Source organism: Corythoichthys intestinalis, chromosome 1 (assembly GCF_030265065.1).
Source record: "Corythoichthys intestinalis isolate RoL2023-P3 chromosome 1, ASM3026506v1, whole genome shotgun sequence".
Classification (NCBI taxonomy): domain Eukaryota; kingdom Metazoa; phylum Chordata; class Actinopteri; order Syngnathiformes; family Syngnathidae; genus Corythoichthys; species Corythoichthys intestinalis.
The window spans coordinates 55,699,710-55,711,702 of NC_080395.1; the positions used below are offsets into that span (position 1 = coordinate 55,699,710).

Consider the following 11,993-nt stretch of genomic DNA (forward strand, 5'->3'; position numbering starts at 1 on the left):
AAACATTGTACTCGAGTAAGAGTAGCGTTACTTCCAAATGAAATCACTAGAGTATTTATCACCCCCAAAAGGACTGTAATGCAAGTAATAAAGTAGTTCAAGTAAATCAATATTAACAAGAGAGTAGCCAAAAGTTGTACTCAAGTAGGAGTAGCATTACTTCCAAATATTACTCACATTAACCCTTTAACACCTAAGCCTATTTAGGCCGAATTTGCATGCATTTGATGTTGCCTTTATATTTCAAAGAAAAACTTGTTCACAATGGCCAAGTTGGGTCCCTTTTTTAAGGACACCTTGAACTTCATGTCCAAACTCTTGTTTTCTTCACTGACCAATTATAATCCACATTTTGGACCCAAAAAGACAAAAAAATCCCAAAATATTGTTTAAAAATTGGTAACGTTAATGTTCCATTGAAAACCAAACATGCTCGACCAACCGTTTTGAAGCTTGATATTTATTCTACTTGTTAGGATAAACATTCAATAGAAAAAAATAAGATTGAATAGTTTTATGTTTAACAATTCAACACAAACAGCGAGTATGGTCATAGGCGTTTTTGGCCTTTACACATACTATGGTCAAAACGGGTTATATACAGTGCAAAATAGTGAGAGAAAAAAAATATATATCATCTAACACAAAAAGGGTTCGGAGGATATCTCTTTGTGAAGTTAGGTATTATACCCATCACCTTATCTAAAGTATATACGTACATGCAATCAAGCTTCTCGAACACTTATCTTTATAAAAATTGAAAAGATTTTAGTGAAGAAAATATATATAACATTGAAAAAAAGCATTTTCAAAAATATTGACAAGTAGTTCAGTTCAATTCAATTCTTTCTCGCAAACGACCCAATAAAGTTTTTTTTTTGCAAACTCAATAAAGCTCCTGCATGAACAGGCCATGGAGCTGCGTCACACACGTCACACAATCTACTCTCGCCGTTTGCGCGCTGCTGTCAGCCTGTCACTTCTACTCGCCGAGACACCGACTCATCCCAGAAAAACAACGACAAATACGGCTCATCTTCTTCCTTGAGTTAATGAAATAATGCATTAGCTTGCGCTAAATTTAGTTTTAGATTCATTCTGCACGTTTCAAAGTCGCTCGCTCAAACCGGCTGTTGCTTGATTCGCATGTCTCCTTTTCCTTAGTTGGCGACTCGCTCGGAAATTTATTAAAAATGTCCACATTCGGTTCGTCCTTCTTGACATCACAACGGCTCTTGGGATATGTAGTCTTTTGTGCTGCTTTCGGTTTTGAAAAAGGACAAGAAATGATGGAAATATGGAGATAGATACTTGGTCCATGCAGCGTTTTAATGCATATTTATGAGTGCAATAAAACTATAAAACTCAAATGACATTATCTCCTGTTTTTTTTGGTCGATTGACTTCAAATAAAAACTGGTGTGGACATCAACTTCCGTACTTTCAAATGAGACCAACCAGCGGCACGTGGGTGACGTAATTACAGCGTGACGAAGCTTCAAAGACGACATGCGTAAACGCGTCGCTGCCGACACGTTCGGTGTTAAAGTGTTAAACTAAAAGTATTATTCACACAAGTCAAAAAGTATTTGCAGAAAAGAATACTGAGTAACTGCTTAATTACTTTGACTTGACTTGCTCCAATAAAGTCTCACCACATGATCCGGCCAATAAAAGAGTCAAATCATGTGGAAGAAGAAAGGGAATGATTTAAATGGCATTAAAAAGCCGAAAATCAAACCGTGTCAACATGACCGCTAATTGATGGCAGTGGTAACACAAGGTGGAATGGGGATTATCTTTAGAGGACTTTTATGTTTTGTCATAAAGTAAGGATACATTCTGGTGTTACTGGACAAGTCTGGCCAATCGAAAGAAATCAAAGTCCACAATCTGGTGTTTGTAAGAGGTTCAGAGAAGGACAATGACCTTTCATTCATGTCCACTTCAACTTGGATCCTCTTCACTTTGACCGGAGGATTCCACTGTACCTCATAGTAGGAGGACTTTGTGTATTTCCCTTTGATAAATGTAATGTACCAACCAACCATTGTGTCTCGCAAAGAAGCGTCCCCCAGCGCGACCCCCACATGCCAATTATTGTTGTCTCCCACTTCAATGTCCCACACGTGTCTTCCCGAGTCCAAAGCACAACCCATCACAGAATGCGAGAAGAACCTTTCTGGATTATTTGGACGCTGCTGCTGTATGTCATCCCAACTCAGACTGCTTAGATCTTCGGACAGACGGAGTCCTGAAACGGCCGTGTTGGGGTCCAGAATGACAGGACTGTAGGAGAGAGTCTCCTTCATCCGCTCCCACACCTTGAATTTCAGGTTGCCCACATGTTTAGCTTCGTCCAGCAGACCTCCTGGCAGCAGCTGCGGCTTTTCAGGGAGCTCTTGGATTCTGCTCATCCCAGTCTTGAACTTCTTCATGAAAGAAACATTGCCAGAATCAGTACTTCTGATGGCATCCGAGAGAGCGGCTATTTGTCGGTCGAGAGCCGCCATCTTCTTTTTCATCATTTGACCCTTCGTCTTCCCTTCCTCCCTGACTGCAGCCAACCTTGCCTCCTTCTCGACGTCGAGAAAGTGACGGAGCTCCTCAAAATCCTTCTCAATCTTGAGTTCGACCTTCTCCCTCTGGACGTTGATGTACTCTGCATGTTCATTGCAATTCTTTCGACAGTCTTCGTAATCTTGGAGTCTTTCCTCGGCATTTTGCAGGCTTTTCTGGAGTTTCTCATGGACTTCTTCAAGGGGCCTAAAATTGTGGCCATCATGGATTCCAGCGTTCCTGCAGACGATGCACACAAGCTCCTGGTGGTCCAAACAGAAGAGTTTGAGTTCCTCTTTGTGCAAGCTGCACATGTCTTCTGACTTGACTGATGCTCGTGAAAGGTTCTCACATAGATTCTTCAGTGCCAAGTTCGAAGGCGGATCCATTGAACTAATAAACTCTGCTCTACAGAATGAACACGATCGTTCTCCTTTGTCCTTCCACTGCTGCAGACAAGAACGGCAGAAGTTGTGACTGCACGGCAGCATGACAGGATCTTTGAAGACGTCCAGACAGATGGGACATTGAAGATGGTCCTCCAGGTGTTCAGCCATTGTTTTAGAGAAGACAGCGTTTTTCTCAGCGCACAAGTTCGGAATGTCGAGCTGCAGTTGTTCTGCAAAACAAAAAGCATTGTTACATACAATGCGAAAGGATTCTTTCATGTCCTCCCTCTGGGTCCAAAAGTGCGCTTCCTGCTTAGTGAAGCTGGGCTTGGATTTGTAAAGAGCAACTCTTATGACTTTATTATTAGAAGTGTGATATTACAATTAGACAGTTAACCTGAGGTGACTAGCTGTAACCTTAAAGTGCATGTGACACAAAAAAGCATGTTGTTTTCATATTACACGCAGTATTTTATGCTACTGAATGAAATTGACCCCTTAGATATGTGAAGAAGCCATGTATTTATTCAACTTTTTGAATCCTAATAGCAGCTAATACCTCCTTATTAAAACGTGTGCCATGAGTCCAGTATTTAACATTACATAAAAGACATAGCTTAGTCACTTCATCCTTGTTTTGCCCATTCTTCGCGGTGAACAGGATCTTTTGAAAATCCAAAAAGCCTCACACCCAGAGCCGTGTTGAAAGAGTTGCGACATTCTCGGGGCCACGTCCGTGGGAGCCTGCCTCTTAACTCACGCACTTCGGCACTGTAAATATCTTTCACCCTGGCACTTGCATAATCATACATCTCTCCGGGGGGCCCGGGTCCCCCCTTTTTTTAATGCATCACACACCAAGGTTGTGGGATGGTTGGGACCTGTTGGGGGGGTGCCTCACGGTTACCTCCTCACGACAGGCCCCGCCTTCCCTGCACCTTTTTTAACGCACCACACACATCATACTCCACAGGAGAGCTCTGGTGGGATGGGCGGCTGGGTAGAAATTCCATGCTGCGGTCCCAATGCCCCAAGACAAGCTCTCCTATTTTAATGCATACATTGCACTACCCTCCCTTCACAATCCCATCACAATGCTGGGTGATGGCTGCCAGCCTGGATCCTGGCAGCCACAGTAATAGGGTGGTAGGTGGGTCCCACACTTTTTCCCTGTGGCGTGGCTCCTGGGGCATGGACTCCCTTCTGCCTGGGCTGCCGGCCGCGGGAGTGGCTGATCCTAAATATATATATACAGTGCCTTGCAAAAGTATTCGGCCCCCTTGAATCTTGCAACCTTTTGCCACATTTCAGGCTTCTAACATAAAGATATGAAATTTAATTTTTTTGTCAAGAATCAACAACAAGTAGGACACAATCGTGAAGTGGAACAACATTTATTGGATAATTTAAACTTTTTTAACAAATAAAAAACTGAAAAGTGGGGCGTGCAATATTATTCGGCCCCTTTACTTTCAGTGCAGCAAACTCACTCCAGAAGTTCAGTGAGGATCTCTGAATGATCCAATGTTGTCCTAAATGACCGATGATGATAAATAGAATCCACGTGTGTGTAATCAAGTCTCCGTATAAATGCACCTGCTCTGTGATAGTCTCAGGGTTCTGTTTAAAGTGCAGAGAGCATTATGAAAACCAAGGAACACACCAGGCAGGTCCGAGATACTGTTGTGGAGAAGTTTAAAGCCGGATTTGGATACAAAAAGATTTACCAAGTTTTAAACATCTCAAGGAGCACTGTGCAAGCCATCATATTGAAATGGAAGGAGCATCAAACCACTGCAAATCTACCAAGACCCGGCCGTCCTTCCAAACTTTCTTCTCAAACAAGGAGAAAACTGATCAGAGATGCAGCCAAGAGGCCCATGATCACTCTGGATGAACTGCAGAGATCTACAGCTGAGGTGGGAGAGTCTGTCCATAGGACAACAATCAGTCGTACACTGCACAAATCTGGCCTTTATGGAAGAGTGGCAAGAAGAAAGCCATTTCTCAAAGATATCCATAAAAAGTCTCGTTTAAAGTTTGCCACAAGCCACCTGGGAGACACACCAAACATGTGGAAGAAGGTGCTCTGGTCAGATCAAACCAAAATTGAACTTTTTGGCCACAATACAAAACGATATGTTTGGCGTAAAAGCAACACAGCTCATCACCCTGAACACACCATCCCCACTGTCAAACATGGTGGTGGCAGCATCATGGTTTGGGCCTGCTTTTCTTCAGCAGGGACAGGGAAGATGGTTAAAACTGACGGGAAGATGGATGCAGCCAAATACAGGAACATTCTTGAAGAAAACCTGTTGGTATCTGCACAAGACCTGAGACTGGGACGGAGATTTATCTTCCAACAGGACAATGATCCAAAACATAAAGCCAAATCTACAATGGAATGGTTAAAAAATAAACGTATCCTGGTGTTAGAATGGCCAAGTCGAAGTCCAGACCTGAATCCAATCGAGAATCTGTGCAAAGAGCTGAAGACTGCTGTTCCAAAACACTCTCCATCCAACCTCACTGAGCTCGAGCTGTTATGCAAGGAAGAATGGGCAAGAATGTCAGTCTCTCGATGTGCAAAACTGATAGAAACATACCCCAAGCAACTTGCAGCTGTAATTGGAGCAAAAGGTGGCGCTACAAAGTATTAACGCAAGGGGGCCGAATAATATTGCACGCCCCACTTTTCAGTTTTTTATTTGTTAAAAAAGTTTAAATTATCCAATAAATTTTGTTCCACTTCACGATTGTGTCCCACTTGTTGTTGATTCTTGACAAAAAATTAAAATTTTATATCTTTATGTTTGAAGCCTGAAATGTGGCGAAAGGTTGCAAGGTTCAAGGGGGCCGAATACTTTTGCAAGGCACTGTATATATATATATATATATATATATATATATATATATATATATATATATATATATATACACATAACCTATATAAACCTATATATACACATATATACCTATATATACAGTTGTGGTCAAAAGTTTACATACACTTGTGAAGAACATAATGTCATGGCTCTCTTGAGTTTCCAGTTATTTCTACAACTCCGATTTTTCTCCGATAGAGTGATTGGAACAGATACTTCTTTGTCACAAAAAACATTCATGAAGTTTGGTTCTTTTATGACTTTATTATGGGTGAACAGAAAATGTGATCAAATCTGCTGGGTCAAAAATGTACATACATGGATCTGAAAAAGCGAATCATTGACTTGAACAAATCAGGAAAGTCACTTGGAGCCATTTCAAAGCAGCTGCAGGTCCCAAGAGCAACAGTGCAAGCAATTGTTTTTAAGTATAAAGTGCATGGCACTGTTTTGTCACTGCCACGATCAGGAAGAAAACGCAAGCTATCACCTGCTGCTGAGAGATAATTGGTCAGGAGGGTGAAGATTCAACCGAGAATCACCAAAAAGCAGATCTGCCAAGAATTTCAAGCTGCTGGAACACAGGTGTCAGTGTCCACAGTCAAGCGTGTTTTGCATCTCCATGGACTGAGAGGCTGCCGTGCAAGAAGGAAGCCCTTGCTCCAAAAGCGGCACCTTAAGGCGGGACTGAAGTTTGCTGCTGATCACATGGACGAAGACCTTCTGGAGGAAAGTTCTGTGGCCAGACGAAACAAAAATCGAGCTGTTTGGCCACAATGCCCAGCAATATGTTTGGAGGAGAAAAGGTGAGGCCTTTAACCACAAGTACACCATGCCTACCGTCAAGCATGGTTGTGGTAGTATTATGCTGTGGGGCTGTTTTACTGCCAATGGAACTGGTGCTTTAAAGAGAGTAAATGGGATAATGAAGAAGGAGGATTACCTTCAAATTCTTCAAGATAACCTAACGTCATCAACCCGAAGATTGGGTCTTGGGCGCAGTTGGGTGTTCCAACAGGACAATGACCCCAAACACTCATCAAAAGTGGTAATGGAATGGTTAAATCAGGCTAGAATTAAGGTTTTCGAATGGCCCTCCCAAAGTCCTGACTTAAACCCCATTGAGAACTTGTGGACAATGCAGAAGAAACAAGTCCATGTCAGAAAGCCATCAAATTTAACTGAACTGCACCAATTCTGTCAAGAGGAGTGGTCAAAGGTTCAACCAGAAGCTTGCCAGAAGCTTGTAGATGGCTACCAAAAGCGCCTAATTGAAGTGAAAATGGCCATGGGACATGTTACCAAATATTAGCGCTGCTGTATGTATATTTTTGACTCAGCAGATTTGATCACTTTTTTCTGCTCACCCATAATAAAGTCATAAAAGAACCAAACTTCATGAATGTTTTTTGTGACAAAGAAGTATCTGTTCCAATCACTCTATCAGAGAAAAATCGGAGTTGTAGAAATAACTGGAAACTCGAGAGCCATGACATGATGTTCTTCACAATTGTATGTAAACTTTTGACCACAACTGTATATATATATGTATATATATATATATATATATATATATATATATATATATATATATATATATATATATATATATATATACATATATATACACATATATACATATGTATACATATACACATCCACATCCATATGTACATCCAGTTGACGATAGCACCAACATACAGGACTGTCTCATAAAATTAGAATACACAATATTCTAATTTCCTGAGACAGTCCAGTATATATACACATATATATATACACATATATATATACACATATATATATACACATATATATATATATATATATATATATGTACATATTAAGGCTGTCAAAGAAATCGAACACTGATAATTATAATAGTTTGTCACACTAGAGAGGCGCTACATAAATATACATATATATATGTGTATATATATGTACATATTAAGGCTGTCAAAATTATCGCGTTAACGGGCGTTAATTAATTTTTTAAATTAATCACGTTAAAATATTTGATGCAATTAACGCAGATGCCCTGCTCAGACACATTTAAATGACGGTACAGTGAAACCCTCACTTGTTAATTATGGAGTTTTGCCGCCCTCTGCTGGCGCTTGGGTGCGACTGATTTTATAGGCTTCAGCACCCATGAGCATTGTGTAAGTAATTATTGACATCAACAATGGGGGGCTACTCGTTTATTTTTTTATTGAAAATTTTATCCATTTTATTAAAACGAAAACATTAAGAGGGGTTTTAATATAAAATTTCTATAACTTGTACTAACATTTTTCTTTTAAGTACTACAAGTCTTTCTATCCATGGATCGCTTTAACAGAATGCTAATAATGTTAATGCCATCTTGTTGATTTATTGTTATAACAAATACAGTCCTTATGTACTGTATGTTGAATGTATATATCCATCTTGTGTCTTATCTTTCCATTTCAACAATAATTTACAGAAAAATATGGCATATTTTATAGATGGTTTGAATTGCGATTAATTATGATTAATTAATTTTTAAGCTGTAATTAACTCGATTAAACATTTTAATATATATATATATACCTGTATATATACATATATATACACATTAGAGCTGAAACGAGTATTGGACCAACTCGAGTAACTCGAGTTTAAAAACTGATCCGAGTAATTTTATTCACGTCGAGTAATCGTTTATTTTGACAGCTCTAAGCATCACGTTTTGCTCGGACTACTTTTAATGCGGGACAACGCTGTCACGTGCGGAGAGGAAAAAGGAAAAAAAAAAACTTACTGCAGCCGACAGCCGCCACAAACGACGCCGATGTTGCTAAATACTAGCCCGCACGATGCTACGTTGGTACAGGTAGCGTCTGATGCGTCTCATAGAGATCACATGTATGTTGAACTAGATGCGAAATGACAGACTCGGCCGCGTCTGGGCAGCGTTAGTAAACAGCCGCCATCTTAAAGCAGTAGAGCGCTAAGCGCTAATAAAGAGCGCTAAGCGCTAATAAATAAGATTAACGTTACTGTCGCTACTAGCTCACGTAACGTTAGCCCTGCGGAGGGCTAGGTTTCAATTAATTATGACCACTGTCGATGCGTGGCTAACGTGTCTTACATACAGGCTTTAACATAACATAGCATTGTGGAGTGATGAGGGTGTAAAATAAAAACTTAATCATGCTAACTATCAATTTTAGCTCAGTAGTCATTGGTGGATAAAACACCAAGTAGCACTGGTCCCTAATGTGCTCCAATACAGCCTGTATCATACATTTATTTTGAACACTGCAAAAACTCAAAATCCTATCAGGACTTACAGTTTAGACTAACTTAAAACTTAACTAGAACTTAAAAATGGCTCGACACAAAGAGAAATTCAATTGAAACGCGTGGGAAAAAATCCTAACTTTTAAGTGATGTGTGTTATCAAGCGTAACAGCATTTTTAGGTATATATATATATATATATATATATATGTGTATACAGTATATATATATATACGCCAAATTCTGACCCTACAATCCGAGTGTCGCAGCAGAAATCGAGACTCATCAGACCATGCAACGTTTTTCCATTCTTCTGTTGTCAAATTTCGATGAGCTTGTGCAAATTGTAGCATCAGTTTCCTGTTCTTCGCTGAAAGGAGTGGCACCTGGCGTGGTCTTCTGTTGCTGTAGCTCATCTGCCTCAAAGTTCGACGTACTGTGCGTTCAGAGATGCTCTTCTGCCTACCTTGGTTGTAATGGGTGGTTATTTGAGTCACTGTTGCCTTTCTATCAGCTCAAACGAGTCTGGCCATGCTCCTCTGACCTCTGGCATCAACAAGGCATTTCCGCGCACAGAACTGCCGCTCACTGGACATTTTTTCTTTTTCGGACCATTCTCTGTAAACCCTAGAGATGGTTGTGCGTGAAAATCCCAGTAGATCAGCAGTTTCTGAAATACTCAGACCAGTCCTTCTGGCACCAACAACCATGCCACGTTCAAAGTCACTCAGATCAACTTTCTTCCCCATACTGATGCTCGGTTTGAACTGCAGGAGATTGTCTTAAACCATGTCTACATGCCTAACTGCACTGAGTTGCCGCCATGTGATTGGCTGATTAGAAATTAAGTGTGAATGAGCAGTTGGACAGGTGTACCTAATATAGTGGCAGGTGAGTGTATACACATATATATACATATGTGTGTGTGTGTACATTTTACTCCTAAATTTATACTTACTTACTTTGACCTGAAACACAAAGAAATGACATTGAACAAATATTTTCTGCTTACATTGGAATTTTTGAATACAGCCTCTTTATCTTAGCAAAACCAAACCTGTACCTCTTTGGAGGTCAGTCATATTTTGTTATTGAACAATTGGTGAAATTGGTGTCATGGTTCATTTTTTACACCTAAAATTTTATCGATCAGTGGGCTGTGATGGTTGCTTTTGCAGCATGGTTTCCTCAAGGACCAAGGGCAGCAGAAAAATGGATGGCTATGGTCAGCCGTCGAAACATGAAATTAAAAGGCTTTTTATGTTTGTTTTTCGCTGTTTAAAAATGGGCTTAGTGCCCACAGTCAGCAGTCACCAGCAGCTGACCCTCCCCAGCACAAGCAGCAGCATGATGTGCACGTGAAAATACAACCTAAAAAAAAATTGTTTTCCATCATAAATTTGTGTCTATTATTTGATGACATCAATTTTTAATATATGCACATCTCTAAAATAGAATAATCTCAGACATTTTGGTGTAAAGAATACAGGTTGTCATGCAATGACTTTGTACTCTTCGATGATGACCTTCAAAGCTTACAAAATCGAGCTCATAAACACGTGAAAGCCGGTCGTCTACCAATACAGTACTTACAAAATACAGATGACTGTATACATCACAAAGGGCCTCTGAAAGAGTTTACAATTTAAAAGAGGTAGTGACTCAATCAACTTATCCCTGGCGATACCTTCCCAGTTAACAGTCAGCTTAAAAAGTAGGAGAAAATTGCTCGTCAGCATAGATAAGATATATGTATAAATAGGCCACACACATACAAATAAAGCTCAACCTATATATCATAAACCGCCTCTGATAGAATGCAGACTGTTGAAAATTCAAAAGGGATTGTTTTTTTCATCAATTACCTCCGAATATACTTGACGGCCACTTGTCGAAGCAATGTTTGGAACTACCCGAGCCTCCATTACCCGGAAGTAAAATCATATAATGGATCCCTATGGGAGTGTCACAACTTTCATTCTCCACGGCTTTGAGCGCTTTAAAGACGCCAAGTGATTCTTTGCTGTTCTGCGCATTTGCATAATGTTAAGAATGGCCGCAAATGCAGCGGTTCCAAAGTAAACGTTACAAACTTTCTTTAAAGAAAGGAATATTTACATACGTTTGATCATCGACGGACATGTAGAAAAGTTATCCGCTGCGGGTAGTCACTTGGTTCATGTAGGCATGAATAGTTCCAAGTGTGACCGGTGGTTTTCGTCTCTGCTGTGTTGTATGTCTGAAATGACGACGGGAGTCAGGACTGTGGTGTGATGTGCTATTAATTTCTGACAAAAGTCACAAAAAGACACAATCTTCCCATTATACTTGGTGTTAACAACGTGCCCCTATTCAAAATAAATAAATAAATAAAAAGAAATGCAATGTGATTTTTAAACATGAATACACGCCTGGAAATTACATTTTGGAACAAAAGTCTCTGCAGGCAAATGGCACTTACCTCCCCATCGACATCCACGCAGAAAAGGGGAGAGCTAAGAAAGTGCACCCAACTTCAAGGATAAGGTGTCGCGTTAATAACTGACATAGCGGAAACAAACAACATACAAAGAAAAAGTTCCAACTTTGAAGGAGGATTGACGGAAATAAAATAGTGTCATTAAAATAAAATAGAAACTTTCCATATTTGCAAGTCTGAGATACCCATGTTACACAAGCCCAAGCAGCAATGTAATGGTTTTCAATGGAACTGACAGCAGTGATTGCGACTTTTATGGGAAAATGGATTAAATCACGTATCTCTAAGTAATTGATTATGTCATTGCATTATAAAATATTTGTAAATGCTAGTTTGAGTAGAGTAAAGCGAAAACTGAAAACTATGTAAACTGTTACACAGAAGGGAACTTTCCTATGTTGTGGAGAAAAAG

General features: G+C 39.9%; 1 protein-coding gene across 3 annotated transcripts; it reads right to left on the reverse strand.

The window, feature by feature from the left end:
* Positions 1-444: 444 nt before the first annotated feature.
* LOC130913377 (E3 ubiquitin-protein ligase TRIM35-like) lies at positions 445-11,605 on the reverse strand. Of its 3 annotated transcripts, XM_057831968.1 has the most exons (3): positions 11,564-11,595; positions 11,225-11,341; positions 445-3,178 (listed from the first exon to the last, which is right to left on the reverse strand). In XM_057831968.1, exons 2-3 carry the CDS (start codon positions 11,232-11,234, stop codon positions 1,758-1,760), a joined length of 1,431 nt encoding a protein of 476 aa, XP_057687951.1. In that variant the 5' UTR covers positions 11,235-11,341; positions 11,564-11,595; the 3' UTR covers positions 445-1,757. The 3 variants fall into 3 exon arrangements, with proteins under 3 accessions (XP_057687951.1, XP_057687960.1, XP_057687942.1); XM_057831977.1 differs by lacking the exon at positions 11,225-11,341 and having other exon boundaries at positions 11,564-11,605; XM_057831959.1 differs by lacking the exons at positions 11,225-11,341; positions 11,564-11,595 and adding an exon at positions 10,968-11,105.
* Between the last annotated feature and the right edge of the window lie 388 nt (positions 11,606-11,993).

Bases quoted from the DNA above. Each gene is read 5' to 3' on its own strand.
- LOC130913377 (XM_057831959.1), bottom strand. From the start codon at position 11,046: ATGATTTTACTTCCGGGTAATGGAGGCTCGGGTAGTTCCAAACATTGC. The intron at 3,179-10,967 runs GTAATTGATGAA...TTTGTTTTGCAG, and splicing joins GCCGTCAAGTATATTCGGAG to AACAACTGCAGCTCGACATT.